This window comes from Nanorana parkeri, unplaced genomic scaffold (genome assembly GCF_000935625.1).
Source record: "Nanorana parkeri isolate BGI_ZX_2015 unplaced genomic scaffold, ASM93562v1 scaffold169, whole genome shotgun sequence".
NCBI classification, from domain to species: Eukaryota; Metazoa; Chordata; class Amphibia; order Anura; family Dicroglossidae; genus Nanorana; species Nanorana parkeri.
The window spans coordinates 1,839,522-1,857,560 of record NW_017306437.1 but is presented as its reverse complement, the minus strand read 5'-3'; the positions used below and the strand labels follow the sequence as shown (position 1 = coordinate 1,857,560).

At 45.0% G+C, this 18,039-nt stretch overlaps 2 protein-coding genes across 2 annotated transcripts in view; one reads left to right on the top strand and one right to left on the bottom strand.

Moving 5' to 3' along the window:
• The first annotated feature begins 1,068 nt into the window (after positions 1 to 1,068).
• On the top strand, positions 1,069 to 6,691 carry LOC108785586 (cytoskeleton-associated protein 2-like). The gene is made up of 3 exons (XM_018554677.1): positions 1,069 to 1,096; positions 1,182 to 1,323; positions 6,433 to 6,691. The coding sequence occupies exons 1-3, from the start codon at positions 1,069 to 1,071 to the stop codon at positions 6,689 to 6,691; spliced, it is 429 nt and encodes a 142-aa protein (XP_018410179.1).
• Positions 6,692 to 15,073: 8,382 nt separating this feature from the next.
• The window catches only part of LOC108785585 (cytosolic purine 5'-nucleotidase-like), a 54,438-nt gene continuing 51,472 nt past the window's right edge, over positions 15,074 to 18,039 (bottom strand). Inside the window, exons 17-18 of the mRNA XM_018554676.1 lie at positions 17,101 to 17,196; positions 15,074 to 15,184 (exon numbers count right to left, since the gene is read on the bottom strand). Coding sequence (XP_018410178.1) covers positions 15,074 to 15,184; positions 17,101 to 17,196 — 207 coding nt within the window. The remainder of the gene's footprint in view (positions 15,185 to 17,100; positions 17,197 to 18,039) is intronic.

Here is an 18,039-nt window from a genome sequence, read left to right as displayed (position 1 = left end):
TAGTTTGGTTTGTATGCACACTGTAAAATGACCCGAGCGTGGGTGGTAGGTTGCCCTGATTAGGGATGTTTTTCGGTATCAAGTACGAATACCAATACTTTGGTACTCGCCGATACCAAATACCGATATCAGAAGTCCCATGAAGGAAGCCGGGCGGTGTGTAATGACACCGCCTGGGTTCCCGATTAGCCGGGAAGCCACCTCCATGCTCCCCCCCCCCATCACCAGGTGACGATGAAGCATTGAGCCGGCTTTCTAGGTGTAATGTTGTCTTATGGGATGTGGGAAGTTATGGTTTCCTTGGTTACGGGCACTGTGCATGTTGCCACAGAGAGCAGGAAGGGGACGTGGCACACAGAATGCTGGCAGTTAAACTGTGACCTGGAAGAGTTGGTTGTGTGACTGGAAGCAGAGGATGAACCCTGAGGTGCTGCCATACTAAATGTAAGTAACAATACTCCAAGAAATAACACTGCAGGTCCCTGCCTGGGTACACGGCATGCAGTATTTAAGGAAGGACTACTTATGGACATGCTGGCAATCTGTGTTCTCCTGCCTGGATGTGAAGAGCTCTTCTCCTCACACAAACTAAGTAAATAAGACTGCTAATTACCACTCTGTCTGAAGTTATTCACTAAAAGGACCAAAAAGAGGGGAAACACTACACTGGCCAATCGGGAAGCTGGGGGGGCGGGTAATGACAGGCCGCCCAGCTTCCAAGGGAGCATGGAGCCGTGTTTCTGGCCAATCAGGAAGCCAGTTCCATGCTCCTTGGTGATGGGGAGCATGGAACCGCCTTCCCAAACAATCAGGGAGCTGGGCAGCGTGTAATGACTCGCCACCTGGCTTCCTGTTACTGGATGTTCTGGTATTGGGATAGGCATTGGGGGCATTTGGGCGCTTTTTTTTTTTTTTGAACAATGATCAGCGTTGGAGTACTGTGTAGTTGACTCGGCATGCATTCTGTCAGGTCTATACATGAACTTGTCACAAATCCTGTTTGAAATCTTGAAATTGTATTTCGTTTTGCAGCCAATTGATGAGTTGCGAGAAGTTGTCTTTGACATTATGAGCAAAAGAAACAAGAAATCTAAAGGTAATTGTCTTCCACTTCATCTTTTTTGGCCATGAGAGTCTTGTGAAGTCCTTATGTCATGTTTCCTTTGTCTGGTGTTTTGTAGTTGTTACCTTTGGACCGTTGCCTAATGAGGACAGTGATCAGGACGATGAGAAGGATGTACATGTTCACGGGACACCATGCTCTGAAATGGGAGTGTGTGACCAGGGCTCTGCAGTCAAATTCCAGGTTACCTCGATCACCAGGTAATGGGTTCCTTTTCATTTTCATCACTCCTAAAATTGGCCATAATTCTGCAGATCTAGTTGGCCCACTTTTCGATTTCTTGGCATCGTACCTGTGTTACATTTGTAACACAACAACGGAAAAAAACATCTCTCTCTCTCATTCCTTTCTCTCTCGCTCTTTTATCCCTTTCTCTCTCTCATTCCTTTCCCTCTCGCTCTCATTCCTTTCCCTCTCGCTCTCATTCCTTTCCCTCTCGCTCTCATTCCTTTCTCTCTCGCTCTCATTCCTTTCTCTCTCGCAATCTCTCCCTCTCTCATTCCTTTCTCTCCCTCTCTCATTCCTTTCTCTCTCTCTCTCTCTCATTCCTTTCTCTCTCTCTCTCATTCCTTTCTCTCTCATTCCTTTCTCTCTCTCTCTCATTCCTTTCTCTCTCTCTCTCTCATTCCTTTCTCTCTCGCTCTTTTATCCCTTTCTCTCTCTCATTCCTTTCCCTCTCGCTCTCATTCCTTTCCCTCTCGCTCTCATTCCTTTCCCTCTCGCTCTCATTCCTTTCTCTCTCGCTCTCATTCCTTTCTCTCTCGCAATCTCTCCCTCTCTCATTCCTTTCTCTCCCTCTCTCATTCCTTTCTCTCTCTCTCTCTCTCATTCCTTTCTCTCTCTCTCTCTCGCTCTCATTCCTTTCTCTCTCGCTCTCATTCCTTTCTCTCTCGCTCTCATTCCTTTCTCTCTCGCTCTCATTCCTTTCTCTCTCGCTCTCATTCCTTTCTCTCTCGCTCTCATTCCTTTCTCTCTCGCTCTCATTCCTTTCTCTCTCGCTCTCATTCCTTTCTCTCTCGCTCTCATTCCTTTCTCTCTCGCTCTCATTCCTTTCTCTCTCGCTCTCATTCCTTTCTCTCTCGCTCTCATTCCTTTCTCTCTCGCTCTCATTCCTTTCTCTCTCGCTCTCATTCCTTTCTCTCTCGCTCTCATTCCTTTCTCTCTCGCTCTCATTCCTTTCTCTCTCGCTCTCATTCCTTTCTCTCTCGCTCTCATTCCTTTCTCTCTCGCTCTCATTCCTTTCTCTCTCGCTCTCATTCCTTTCTCTCTCGCTCTCATTCCTTTCTCTCTCGCTCTCATTCCTTTCTCTCTCGCTCTCATTCCTTTCTCTCTCGCTCTCATTCCTTTCTCTCTCGCTCTCATTCCTTTCTCTCTCGCTCTCATTCCTTTCTCTCTCGCTCTCATTCCTTTCTCTCTCGCTCTCATTCCTTTCTCTCTCGCTCTCATTCCTTTCTCTCTCGCTCTCATTCCTTTCTCTCTCGCTCTCATTCCTTTCTCTCTCGCTCTCATTCCTTTCTCTCTCGCTCTCATTCCTTTCTCTCTCGCTCTCATTCCTTTCTCTCTCGCTCTCATTCCTTTCTCTCTCGCTCTCATTCCTTTCTCTCTCGCTCTCATTCCTTTCTCTCTCGCTCTCATTCCTTTCTCTCTCGCTCTCATTCCTTTCTCTCTCGCTCTCATTCCTTTCTCTCTCGCTCTCATTCCTTTCTCTCTCGCTCTCATTCCTTTCTCTCTCGCTCTCATTCCTTTCTCTCTCGCTCTCATTCCTTTCTCTCTCGCTCTCATTCCTTTCTCTCTCGCTCTCATTCCTTTCTCTCTCGCTCTCATTCCTTTCTCTCTCGCTCTCATTCCTTTCTCTCTCGCTCTCATTCCTTTCTCTCTCGCTCTCATTCCTTTCTCTCTCGCTCTCATTCCTTTCTCTCTCGCTCTCATTCCTTTCTCTCTCGCTCTCATTCCTTTCTCTCTCGCTCTCATTCCTTTCTCTCTCGCTCTCATTCCTTTCTCTCTCGCTCTCATTCCTTTCTCTCTCGCTCTCATTCCTTTCTCTCTCGCTCTCATTCCTTTCTCTCTCGCTCTCATTCCTTTCTCTCTCGCTCTCATTCCTTTCTCTCTCGCTCTCATTCCTTTCTCTCTCGCTCTCATTCCTTTCTCTCTCGCTCTCATTCCTTTCTCTCTCGCTCTCATTCCTTTCTCTCTCGCTCTCATTCCTTTCTCTCTCGCTCTCATTCCTTTCTCTCTCGCTCTCATTCCTTTCTCTCTCGCTCTCATTCCTTTCTCTCTCGCTCTCATTCCTTTCTCTCTCGCTCTCATTCCTTTCTCTCTCGCTCTCATTCCTTTCTCTCTCGCTCTCATTCCTTTCTCTCTCGCTCTCATTCCTTTCTCTCTCGCTCTCATTCCTTTCTCTCTCGCTCTCATTCCTTTCTCTCTCGCTCTCATTCCTTTCTCTCTCGCTCTCATTCCTTTCTCTCTCGCTCTCATTCCTTTCTCTCTCGCTCTCATTCCTTTCTCTCTCGCTCTCATTCCTTTCTCTCTCGCTCTCATTCCTTTCTCTCTCGCTCTCATTCCTTTCTCTCTCGCTCTCATTCCTTTCTCTCTCGCTCTCATTCCTTTCTCTCTCGCTCTCATTCCTTTCTCTCTCGCTCTCATTCCTTTCTCTCTCGCTCTCATTCCTTTCTCTCTCGCTCTCATTCCTTTCTCTCTCGCTCTCATTCCTTTCTCTCTCGCTCTCATTCCTTTCTCTCTCGCTCTCATTCCTTTCTCTCTCGCTCTCATTCCTTTCTCTCTCGCTCTCATTCCTTTCTCTCTCGCTCTCATTCCTTTCTCTCTCGCTCTCATTCCTTTCTCTCTCGCTCTCATTCCTTTCTCTCTCGCTCTCATTCCTTTCTCTCTCGCTCTCATTCCTTTCTCTCTCGCTCTCATTCCTTTCTCTCTCGCTCTCATTCCTTTCTCTCTCGCTCTCATTCCTTTCTCTCTCGCTCTCATTCCTTTCTCTCTCGCTCTCATTCCTTTCTCTCTCGCTCTCATTCCTTTCTCTCTCGCTCTCATTCCTTTCTCTCTCGCTCTCATTCCTTTCTCTCTCGCTCTCATTCCTTTCTCTCTCGCTCTCATTCCTTTCTCTCTCGCTCTCATTCCTTTCTCTCTCGCTCTCATTCCTTTCTCTCTCGCTCTCATTCCTTTCTCTCTCGCTCTCATTCCTTTCTCTCTCGCTCTCATTCCTTTCTCTCTCGCTCTCATTCCTTTCTCTCTCGCTCTCATTCCTTTCTCTCTCGCTCTCATTCCTTTCTCTCTCGCTCTCATTCCTTTCTCTCTCGCTCTCATTCCTTTCTCTCTCGCTCTCATTCCTTTCTCTCTCGCTCTCATTCCTTTCTCTCTCGCTCTCATTCCTTTCTCTCTCGCTCTCATTCCTTTCTCTCTCGCTCTCATTCCTTTCTCTCTCGCTCTCATTCCTTTCTCTCTCGCTCTCATTCCTTTCTCTCTCGCTCTCATTCCTTTCTCTCTCGCTCTCATTCCTTTCTCTCTCGCTCTCATTCCTTTCTCTCTCGCTCTCATTCCTTTCTCTCTCGCTCTCATTCCTTTCTCTCTCGCTCTCATTCCTTTCTCTCTCGCTCTCATTCCTTTCTCTCTCGCTCTCATTCCTTTCTCTCTCGCTCTCATTCCTTTCTCTCTCGCTCTCATTCCTTTCTCTCTCGCTCTCATTCCTTTCTCTCTCGCTCTCATTCCTTTCTCTCTCGCTCTCATTCCTTTCTCTCTCGCTCTCATTCCTTTCTCTCTCGCTCTCATTCCTTTCTCTCTCGCTCTCATTCCTTTCTCTCTCGCTCTCATTCCTTTCTCTCTCGCTCTCATTCCTTTCTCTCTCGCTCTCATTCCTTTCTCTCTCGCTCTCATTCCTTTCTCTCTCGCTCTCATTCCTTTCTCTCTCGCTCTCATTCCTTTCTCTCTCGCTCTCATTCCTTTCTCTCTCGCTCTCATTCCTTTCTCTCTCGCTCTCATTCCTTTCTCTCTCGCTCTCATTCCTTTCTCTCTCGCTCTCATTCCTTTCTCTCTCGCTCTCATTCCTTTCTCTCTCGCTCTCATTCCTTTCTCTCTCGCTCTCATTCCTTTCTCTCTCGCTCTCATTCCTTTCTCTCTCGCTCTCATTCCTTTCTCTCTCGCTCTCATTCCTTTCTCTCTCGCTCTCATTCCTTTCTCTCTCGCTCTCATTCCTTTCTCTCTCGCTCTCATTCCTTTCTCTCTCGCTCTCATTCCTTTCTCTCTCGCTCTCATTCCTTTCTCTCTCGCTCTCATTCCTTTCTCTCTCGCTCTCATTCCTTTCTCTCTCGCTCTCATTCCTTTCTCTCTCGCTCTCATTCCTTTCTCTCTCGCTCTCATTCCTTTCTCTCTCGCTCTCATTCCTTTCTCTCTCGCTCTCATTCCTTTCTCTCTCGCTCTCATTCCTTTCTCTCTCTCTCTCTCATTCCTTTCTCTCTCTCTCTCTCGCTCTCATTCCTTTCTAACAATACAATCACCCGCGCCCCTACGGACCTGCAAATGAGGTGAGCATAGGGGGGCGTACGGCCGCATACCCCCATAGAGAAGAACGGGGGGCTGTGTTCTAATCGCACGCAGCACCTGTCTTTCCCGGCAGCTACTTGGCACGGAGCTGTACGTGCAGGCTGATTCGTGTGTGAATGGGGCCTAACTGATACACAAATAAGATACATTGTTGTTATCACTCGGCTGTAGAGCCTCAAATCATCTCTGAATTGGTGCAGACACTGTCCTTCCTTCTGGAGGGTGGCTACTTTTGTTCCCCATGGTCCCCGTGTGTGTTGTAAAGTAGTCACCGCTCCAAGCTCACTCCTGGGATGGACTACAGTCTCGTGTTTAGTTTACTCATTTGTATTGAGATTGCAGTCCATCACGGGTGTGGAACTACAAATCACATGAGGCACTGCAAGACTCTGACAGCCACAGGTATGACTCCCAGAAACACGATGAAATTTGTAGTTTTACCGCAGCTGGAGTGTCGAGGTTGTCTACCATGGGTATAAATCTTCTCCACCTAATCCAAAACGAGTTATATGAACATTGACCCATTGTGTTGTCTGGATGCCCTGGCTGATGGATCCATGGTGAGTCTACCTGCTAGGTGCGAAGGGGTGGCTACCCCTGCAGCAGATGATGCTAAAGGCTTGCTTTGTGGTGCATGTAAAATGTTCATGTTGTACATTATAATACATCAGAAGAGTGATCGACATACTGTTCAGTCTTATTTGATAGAAAAATACCCTTTTAATCTGCGTTTATCTGATGTCCACTTTTTGCATATGCAGCAAGAAGAAAAAGGATGGAAGCAGACAGGAATGGAAGTGTCTGACTCCAGTGCGGAGGTCACTGCGGATCCATCAGTCGGCGGGTCAGTATCCGCAGGTAGTAAAGGAACATGACATTGTGATGGCTTCTCTGGAGGGGGTCATGGACATGTCTGACACAGAGGCTTACCTGTATGTGAGAAATGAAGCTCTCCCAGAGGAAGCAGATCACCCCATCCTTAGTATGGTAAAGCAGGACAGCTCAGAGGGTGAAGTGTGATGTAAATAAAAACTTGTGATTAATATCAGGTCAACCTAAAGGTAATTTAAACGAGCTTTATGGGGCACAGACATCTTGGAACAAGACACTTGTTTATTAGCCACCTAAAATCTGACGTGTGATTCAGGTTTGACTAATGTAACCATACTACAGGCTGGGTAAGAAGAAAAGGTGGAATGCCGGGTGTGTTTACTATCATAAGTATATCTCACGGGATAAACGTCAGCTGTAAAATGTTCGCCTTTTCCCAGTGTCATAAATGACAGTGACATACAAAATTCACTTATGACCTTAAACTGTATGAGATCATTCAGAGCCAATTGGGAGGAGTGCACTGGAAGTGACTACTGTCTCGGAAAGCAGGCAGCACGCTATGTGCCAGGACATTGGCCATCAACACTCTTCCTGTCATTTTATATATGACCAGAAGACCGATACCCTCATCCTGATATAAGTATATAGGGGCTATGCAGCTGATGAACACAATAACATATATTTGTGTTATGCTGTGTGTTCAGATAGAGAAGTGTGTAACTGTATAATATTAGCACTGCATCTGAAGTGCAGAGCCACTATAAGGTGCACCCGAGCCTGTGGCCAGATATGGTATTTGTTTTACCTGTAGAAGTGTGCACAGAGCCATGCCCAGTTGTGTGCACTTCAGTAGTGCATATTTTTCTCATACTGTGTGCATTTTAGGAAAAGGGTTTCAATAAACCCTTAGTCTGCAAATATAAACCTATTTTTGCAGGAGTGTGAGGTTTACAAGGAGAACACACAAAAGAAGCACCGCTGCTCCTCGGCTCAGGAAAGGAATGAGCCGGGTACTTGCAGCTGGGAGCACGTGTCCTCCCTCCATAGCTTGCACCACATCACTGGTGTCCTGCTCCAGGTCGCCCCCCCCCCCTCCCGCCTCTGACGCGTTTCACCCAATCATGGACTTGGTCATAGAGCTTTTTTTCTGTTTGTGTGGTGTTTACAGTTTAAAAATGGAGAAGTGTATTAACAGTATTAGGACTATAAGAAGTGCTCTGTCACCATCAGGCGATATAGACCATATGCATGGTCAGGGTTGTGCTGTGTTCCAGGAGCTCACATATAATATCAAGTCTAATCTTGGACCTATCAAAGAAATCTGACTTGTAGGAGAAGTCCTGGATGAAAGGTCTGTCTCCCCAGTATGGCTCTTGTAGCGTTCTATCCATCCATGGAAGACCGAGCCTACTTCGAGGAGGTACTTTGCTATATAAACTCCTCATCTGAGCCTAATGGTATGTGCTGCCTAAACCTTTTCTGCTGATGTAGGGTGCACGCGTCTCTGATGCTTTGTGTGCATTCTATGGTATTGATCCTTTAACACAGCGATACCAAAGAACATTAAAATTGATTCTTTATAAGAACCATTAGGTGTATTGACCTGAATTCAGTACATAGGACATCATTACCTGTAGGGGGTAGAGATCTGCTCGCTCCTGTAAAAAGCTCTGTGGAGATATCTGTAAAAAATAAGTCAAGGCAACTGGACTTGCTGTAATTTTCTTGAAGATGTTTCACTGGTCAGCCAACCAGCTTTCTCCATTCAGAATGACTTGTACAAAAAATTATCTGAGAATAAATATGGAGACTGTCGCTCCAATCCATATAATCTGTTAGTCACAACCAAGTGTTGATTTCATTTGCATAATTTCACCTGGTTGTGACTAGCAGATTGGAGCAACATTGACCGTATTTATTCCCAGATCAATTTTTTGTACAAGTCATTCTGAATGGAGAAAGCTGGTTGGCTGGCCGGCCACTGAAACGTCTTCAAGAAAATTACAGCAAGTCCAGTTGCCTTGACTTATTTTTTACAGATATCCCCCGACCTGGATGAATGAACCTTCACAGACACTCTGTGGACAGAGACATGACTCCTTTACTCTGCCATGTAGCAGAAGCTCTTTATACATTGTATCCTACACGGGACACCCTTTTCTTCAGGACTCTGGAGAGTAAACTATTTTTGTATTTTGCACTTCTTTTTTTTTTTCTTAACATGCAAATCTTTTTTTTTTTCTTAACATGCAAATCTTTAAGGTATTTTTTTAAGATCCTTTTTCAGTGTTTTTAGTAAAGTATTGTGTATTGTACTTTTTATATGTGTGTGCATATATGAAATATGGATATCAAACCACTTCCTTGAAAGATTTGGAGGGGAATTTATCAAATCTGGAGCAGCTGTGCACAGCAACCAATCAGCTTCTCTGGTTCGTTTTTAAATCTCAACTGGGCAACTGCTCCGGTTTTTGATAAATTCCTCCCCTTGGAGTTTGTTACTTGCTGAAATTCACGGTGGAGGCTGGTATTGTTTTTAAACAAAAAAAATAAATAAAGTATTTCCGGTAATCATTAACAGACTGAATTTTTTTTTGGGGCAAACAAGGTTTTATAAAAAGTTTTTAGAACAAAGAACAGAAAAAAAGAAAAGGTATAAACAGAGCTGATGTTACAGAATCGGTTATGCATCCAGCGTAAGTAGTAGGGGGGTCAAAATTTCAAGTCCTGAGCTACCAGCCAGGCCTTTAGAGTTACTCGCCATCAGTTGCCCACCCTCCTGTGTCCTTAACTCCGCCCCTAAACACACCCTCTTAAATCTTATCAAAGAGACTGTTACATGTTTTATGCCAAATAAAGTTACAAGAATAAATATTAGCATTACCATAAAGCTCCCTGCCCATCCCCACATTCTCCCCTTGTTCCCTGCCCCCACAATGTAAAATAATACAATGAAGCCCCCCTCACCTGCTTGTCTTTGTGCAGAGAGGAGGTGAGCAGGCAGATCCCTGGTGATCTAGGGTGATTAGTAAGGTCTGCAGACCTTACTAATCACTTTGTTTTTGACCCGGAGCTCATTGACGATCTCTGGCCGAAAGGAAGGGAGACAGACCAGCAGGAGCAGCTGCTCCCACGATTCATATACGTGGTCTGAGACCGCAAGCCCGACAGGAATTTCCACTCACCTGCACTGCATTTCCACTCGCCAAATGCGAGCAGGCGAGTGGAAATTTTGAACCCTGATCTAGAGGACCTGAACATGGTCGTACGCTGGTGCTAGCTTTAACAGTAATGCACTCTCCGGGGTAATAATATACTGCAAGGAAACATGAGAAGATCATAATTTAAGAAATCAAAAGAAAAGACGTTGACCCCAAGATCAAGAAGGAAAAAAGAAAGAAAAGGGAAGGGCATTAGACCAAGGAGAAAGAAAACGAAAATACAAAAAGGGAAAGACGCTCCGGAGAGAGAGAGGACAAGGAATGGATGAAGAGAGAGAAAACAGACCACAGAGAGAAGACACGGGAATTACCGAAAAGAAAGTGAGGTAGTGGTCAGAACCCTAGTTTAGCTTGTCCCTTAGACCCCATTTACACTGAGTGATTTGTTGCGCGATTTCCGCTCAAATATCGCTCAATGGAGCTCGTCCAATGCATTTCAATGGAGCTGTTCACATCTCGCAGCTCAATGTAGCTTGAAGCTCAAGTTTGTTGCTTGAACATGACCTATTTTTCCAGCGGATTTTGTGCGATTTGGCCCCCATAGGCTTTGATAGACTGCCAATGTCGCTCAGTTCAAAATCAGCGCTGAGAAAACGCTGGTTTTGATGTAGCTCAGTGTGAATGGGGTCTTAAGTTATTAGACAAGTGACCCACCCAGACCAGATTTCCCCAGGAACTTCTGTCTGCCGTTTGTCTTCCGCTATCAGGCCCTCTGTGTTCACTATCTCGTTCATAACAGCTGCCCATGTGGCCGAGGAGGGAGCCGCTGTAGATTTCCATCCTGGAAACTGGAGGGACATGGATTGTGCAGCACAATAGATCTCCTCAACTTTCTACCAGAAAGGTTGTATTTTATCACAACTCCACCAAAAATTAAGGCATGTACCTGTTTCCTTCAAGCATCTCCAGCACCTGTTGGGAGGATGGGGAGATACGGTGAAATGTACCCGGACACCTGTATCACCCTGAAAGAACTTTATAGTACTTTTCTTGAAGGTGAGTGGAAATAGAGACAGTGTGAACATATAAATATCCTCCTCCGATAGACCCAGATCCCTCTCCCAAGCAAGCATGAAGGACGCAGACTCCCAGCAAATCCTCTCTCTGTTTTTAATAAAAGTTTATTGACAATTCCAAAATATGTGAACAATGTATATTAATGCCAAAAATATCAAAATGGAAACATGACAAAGGCAGCTCTGAATAGATGTTACATAGAAGGTATCACCACAACTGATTGTACCGTGTACACTGCATCCAGTGTGTTGGCACGAAGATAAAACAAATTCATGATTCGGAATACACGACGTTAAAGTGGAGCTTCCTCCTTGATAACAAAGGCACCTTAGTCTAGCAATGGGAATCTCCGAGCAGATACTTATAAGCGGCTTATTATTCTCTGTATACCTTTCTTTTTTTAAAGGGCAGATAAATCCATCTCCCATTACTTCCTGGAACTCTGGCACATGTGACATGACAGTGCACATCATCTGAGGGGGTAAAACATTTCCCCTGAGATTTTTCAGTTTACAGATGAGATTTCCCAGGAAGGCGCTGGTGATTCTTCCTAGGAAGCATCTGTGAGGCCAGGGCTACATCACCAGTGCCTCACTCAACCAGGAAGAGAAAAAACAGTGATTGTAAGTAAAAGAAAAAAATGTTTGTTTAATGAATGTAAGATGATTTCACATCAGCAAGCAGAGCCCCATGCTGGTGCGATTTCTCTAGTGAAAGGGGGTAAATGTCCGCTTGAACTCCTGACCAAGAAAACCTTTCCTTAGAGACCCATCGGGGCTGCCATTGCCAAGCCCCTTCTGAAGAGTGTAGTCCAGGGGTAGCCAGACCCCGGCCCTTCAGCTGAGGTGGAACTACAAATCCCATGAGGCATTGCAAGATTCTCACAGGCATGACTCCCGGAGAGAGATGCATCATGGGATTTGTAGTTTCACTACAGCTGGGGGGGCTGGAGGTTGGCTACCCCTGGTCTAGTGGCTTGGCTAGTACAATGATCAGTCCAATAAGGTTAATATCCATGACCTGGAAGGATAAATATGCATACACATAGAGCAGGGGTAGCCAAACTCCGGACCTCCAGCTGTGGTGGAACTACAAATCCCATGAGGCATTGCAAGATTCTCACAGCCACAGACATGACTCCAGGAGACAGATGCATCATGGGATTTGTAGTTTCAACACAGCTGGAGGGCCGGAGTTTGGCTACCCCTGACGTAGAGTCTCACGTCCTTATTTCCATGCATGTTCCAGGTCAGGGGCACAAAGTATTAAAGTAAGAGGGTAAACATAATGGCCAGGAAACCAGCATTTGCACAATGTAATAGCAATGGCAGGCGCCGAGTCCTTTTCAGGAAAGGTTTCTTCTAAACCCAATCTCAGCCATAGTAACCCATGTTATTCCCCTTGCTATCCAAGTGTACCTGTGCATACAAGCTGTAATCGGTTCCTTATTACTCCCTCTATCATGTCACCGCTCGCTGGAAAATTCACACTACAAATCAGATGATTTTTGAATGTTTAATGAAAGAAAATCATCATTTTTAGGTTGTCATCAGAACAGGAATAGATGGGAAATCTTCCAGTGGGGCCGCTAATTCTGGTGGCAACCAGGGATCCCTCTTTGGAGGGTTTTCCTTTCACTTCCTGTTGTAGTCATCAGACAGGAATTGAAGCGGAATCTTCCCGATGGGACCGATTACTGTATCCAAAACTAAGAGAAAAGAAAGTGTTGGCTTCAGTTCCACTTTACACACTGACAGGGAACACTGTGATACCTTCCAGGGCAGTCTACCTCTTCTACATATTACACTATAACAAAATATGATTTTTATTAGTCTTCACTTCTTATTTGTAATATTTAAGAACGGTTACAAAACAAATCCTAGATAAACACAACTACTCGTCTTATAAGTAGCAAGAAAAGATTGCATTCAATATTTGTAGCTTTGGTCAGTTTAAAGAAAACAATAGTTTATAGGAACTTCCCTTCCTCAGCAAGTAAATGTTACGGCAGCCCTTGTCAAGTGTCAATCTGATCACATAGAGTCCAATCCGTGCTGTATAATTACTGCTCATCACATAGAGAGGTGAATTCTAGTTTGATAAAGCTGAACTCCGGGGTAAACACGTATAAAAAAAACAAGTCACTCCTGTGTATTGTTTCTGGAGTCTCGGTGAGCTTTGTGTATTTCATCCAGAGCTGTGCAGTAATCCAGTGTGACACTTGGAGCTTCCGGTAATAAAGACCGCTCACTGCTGCTCTCTCCCCTTGTGCAGAGTGACTGGTCTTGTCTCCGCCCCCCTCCTGTAATAAAGACCGCTCACTGCTGCTCCCTCTCTCCTTGTGCAGGGTGACTGGTCTTGTCTCCGCCCCTTCCTGTAGTTTTCTGCAGGCAGCCTGCTGGGTCCCTCCCACAGCTCTTCTGTCTGCACATCCTATGTACTGCACAATGATGATGTCACTGCTACTTTATAAGATCATAATAGGCTTTCCAAAGGCATTTGGTGCACACGAAGTATTTTTATATCCTTTGTGGCTATTGATCTATATATACTAAAATATATTTTTTTTTTTTGTGTGCCCAGAGTTCAGCATTAAAGGAGAACTATGAGGTGAGTGAAAATCACTCATCCTCATAGTTTGAGCCGACGTGTGACAATGAGACTGTCACACGTCGGCTCAATAGATCGGGAAGTGAGCGAACACATACATCACATCGCTCACTCACTTCTCAATCCTGTCCTTTCAGAGAGCCGTGACTGTCACTCACGGCTCCCTGCAGGGATCCCCCCCTCCCTGCTCCTCCAGCGCTGACTGGCGGAACAGATGGGGGAGGTGGCGGGCACAGCTGGCTCTGTATCCAGATAGGCAGAGCCAGCTGTCACTCATGCAGCTGGGTGGATCCAGACAGTATTGTCAGGATCCGTCCCGGCTGCGGCGTCTCAGTATAATACTGAGCTTTGGGTGACGGGAGGACGCTAGTTTATGTTCTCCCGTTACCCTTAGGATAACTATGGGGAAAAGCACTGACCCCATAGTTCTCCACAGCCTCTTCTCCCCCCGGCTCTGGCGGGCCCAAGGACCCATGACATCATCGCGTCTAATACAGGTATATTAGATGTGAAGATGCCAAGGGAGATACTACAGCTGGAGCGGAGAGAGGTGAACAGTCACTGGTGCAGGACCGAGGATCAGATGAGTGTATGTTCTTTATTTTTGTCCCTAGACCAAAATGAGCATTTAACCCTTTCAGTGCGGGGGTAGCTTCACTGCATGGGTTAATTATTCTAAAACCTGGAGTTCTTCTTTAAGGCTGCGTTATCACTGATGTGATTTAGCCCGCAAAGTTTCCTCACTGTTCAATTGGGGCAATAAACTAGTGAACGGGCACCTGCTTAGGTTCCAAACACTTCTAATTTAAAGCTTACACATACTACAAATAGCCCAAGTTTTACAGGTGACACTAAACTCAGGAGTCAGATCATCTCTGAATTGGTGCTGACACTGTCCTTCCTTCTGGAGGGGGGGCTACTTTTGTTCCCCATGGTCCCTGTGTGTGTTGTAAAGTAGTCACCGCTCCAAGCTCACTCCCTCTGGACTACAATCCCAGGGGGTTTTTTTGAACAGGTAATACAATCCCATGTTTAGGTTAGTAAAATGAGATTGTAGTCCATCATGGGAGTGAGTTTGGAGCGGTGACTACATTACAACACACACAGGGACTATGGTGAACAAAAGTAGCCACACTCCAGAAGGAAGGACAGTGTCAGCACAAATTCAGAGATGATTGGAGGATCTACAGCCGAGTGATACACAAATAAGATAAATTGTTATTAATCGTTAATGAATACATTTTTTAGGTTTAACTCCTGAGTTTCGTGTCACTTTAACAGACGTCCTATACAGACCAAATACTGTTACAGATAATGAAGATTCTGGCTTTGTGTCATTCCCATGCTGACCACCAGAGAGCAGCATTGCATACCAGTTGCAACCTATTCCAGTGGCTGTTGCCTTGAATTTCTGTAGCCAGTCATGATTTCAGTGCAACCATCCGAGCAGCTAAAATACCATAAATACACCTTTGCAGAACTACTATAAGACTAAACTATAGTACGTCGATGTGCGGCATAGACAGGTACACATGTTAAAGTAAACGTGATCACTTGAGTGTGATGCCTAAGTCTAATAGTAACCAGTATAACTTATATAACGGATGTCTACACACAGTTTAATATATCATGAACATCATTAATGCAGGACATCACTCTGCTGATTCTAACCAATAGTTATACAATGCACGCCTCCCTCTGCATTGCCGCATCAGTGACATTAGTAGAGCATGACGGCTGGCGGATTTTTCTCCGGTTCACTTTTCATTGCAGGCGAGTCCTCGAGGCTTAACCTGGCCGTGTTCACCAGCTTGAGCCAATCTTCTTGAACCTGCAGAATAAAAAAAAAGAGCAGAGTCTTCCTTATACTGGATGAATTTAAACTGCTGTCTAAGTAAATGCAAAACAAAAATGTATTAAAGAGGAACTCCAGTTATAACTTTAGTTCATGTGCTCTGACCCTCGGAGCCGGCTTGCTCTTAGACCGGTCCCTGGAGCCTCTCTCCCCCTCCGCTGCAGTGGTCTAAGGATCTGTAAGTCATCATGTTCTATACACAGTGTATAGGACATGAGGTCGCTGAAGGACATTCTATTGCTGCAGTATAGGAGGCAACAGGCTGGAGGGAATGGAGTAGCAGTCAGCTGGTTCTGCGATTCAGGTGCGTATAACTTTTTTATTTTAGCATGTGGACAAAAATGAGCAATTCACCTTTACAGTGGGCGGTAACCCCGCTGCAAGGGTTAAGAAGACTTCCCATTTTTCCCCAGAGGGAACTCATCAGGATAATGCAGAGGTAGGCAACCTCGGCACTACAGCTATCTCTGCAAAGACCGCTCACTGCTGCTCGCTCTCCTTGTGCAGAGTGACTGGTCTTGTCTCCACGGCTTCCTGTAATAAAGACCGCTCACTGCTGCTCTCTCTCCTTGTGCAGAGTGACTGGTCTTGTCTCCAAGAGACTGCTGGGCCCCTCCCACAGCTCTGCTCTTTGCACATCCTATGTACAGCACAGTGATGATGTCACTGCTACTTTTAATAACTGGCTGCATAAAATATAGATTTATATAATTTGGTGGTTATGTATAAAAGTAATATACAGACAGCACTTGCTTTTTTTGGGTCTCTGATGGGCCCAAAATGTTATCTATCCTACTAATAGACCGGCGGGGAGTCTATTGTGGTGAAAATACAAATCTAATCACTCCTCTCCCTCTGGAGGTCATAGCTGTGGCCGTCAGCGTCTTGCAATGCCTCATGGGAGTTTTACCACAGCTGGAGCACCAATGTTTGACTACCCCGCTATAGAGGAAAAATGAATAATGTACTGTGACTGTATATATGAGAGATGTGGTCACAATTCATCCAGGTTTTGCATCCTGTCCTAATGACATCTGAGGGGTAAGAAATCGCATGTCAGATCTGTTTACTTCTCATACACAGTTCAGTTCCCTAAAAAACAGCTCCAGAACAATCTGTTTTGATCCATAATTGGCACATGTAAGGACATCTTATAGAAAACAAACCCTTGTCATCGTTGTACTCACCGGCCACATAGGGTGACCCAGATATATCAATTGATTTGAAAACTTTCTGATTTGCTTCTCTAACAAGGTACCCCCGCCATCTACCGATTGGGTCTGCCTCTACTGGGGTCTGGGGCCTCTTTTCATCCTCTCTCCCTTCTCTCTCCCCTCCCTGCCATTCGCTTTTACTCTTCCACGGTCTGAGCCAGGGGGAACGACTGGGACGCACACAGACTCCAAGGGTAGGTGATATATTTATATACATATATCTACCTGTGTACCATACCACGAGACAAGTTCCAAGTGGCTATGTTTGAAGCTCAATTATGTTTATATCTTCTATATATTTTCTCTAAACTGTATAGACAACTTCCCTCTTCATCTCCTGAAGAAGCGCTATCTAGTGCGAAACGTTGAGAAAATCAAGCTCCTCCATCATCTTTCATTATATTAATCATGTTATGTATTTATGAATTTTTCAATCATGTTTTTTCAATCATGTTCCATTGCACAAGAATTCTGATTGTCATCTGTATATGAATGAATTTAACCAATGTGGAGTGAGCTTACAGGGGAATCATGTTGTCAATTTTATCAATTCTATTTGCTTTTTAATCAATTAAAATATATTTTTTCAAAAATTCTTGGTGTGTAAGTTGTCAGTCGGCTGCCTAAAAACCCCAACTTTCCTGATTTTTCGATGTACCAGATATATCAATCACTTACATTTTCCCTTTGGATGTGTTTGAGCTGCTGCCCGAGTGCCTTGCTGGTATCTGCACCGTCCACACTTATGTGGTCCACTGTGGATTCATGTGGCATCTGTAAAGTATAAAAGTGTTAATAGGTGGTGATAACAAGAACCTTCATAGGGATAGCTGGGTTTATAATGTACATATGTCACGGGTTTCATCACACTGAGATGAGAACAGGAGTCACCAGTAGTAATGGAGCAAAAAAGTAAATATGTGCCAAAATATGGCCCTCATGCATGGGGCAGCAGGGTTCAATGGGCAAATGCAACGTTCTTTTGACATCAGTTGACCATTGAGAATTCATTGGTGCAGTTGATCTGCAGTTTGACCTTTAGTTGATTTTGGATTCCCATAGACTTTTATTGAGGGAGAAGGAGTAAATATATTTTCCATAATATGGCCCCTCATGCGTCTGGCCATACAGCCAAGTTTGATGGGCAAATGCAACATCCTCTTGACATCAGTTGACCATTCAGATTTAATTGGTGTAGTTCTCCTGCATTTGCCCTTCAGTTTATTATGAATTCCTATAGAGTTTTATTGAGAGAAACAATTGTGAAGGGGTCATAGTCCCATCCACACATGCCCTTAGAGGGTGCAGTAGTAGAGCCCATAATTTAGCTTTGCCTGGCCACTCTTAGACACTCCTGGACACTCCTGGAAAAGCTCTTCAATTAAGGAAGAGGGCTGCATTGCCAGGTAGGAATAGCTGTAAGGAACTTGTAGTGTGCTTGTAAGAGGCGGTCACAAGACAAGCTTGCATTGGGTTGCACTTGGTGCAGCTGAAAGGCACCTACACCTGCTGCTTGAGGATATCTATATGGAACACCATAAACACATACAAAAAGTCTACCTACCATGTTCATATAAATGGGGTGGGAAGGGGTGAGGACACAACAGACCTAACTAT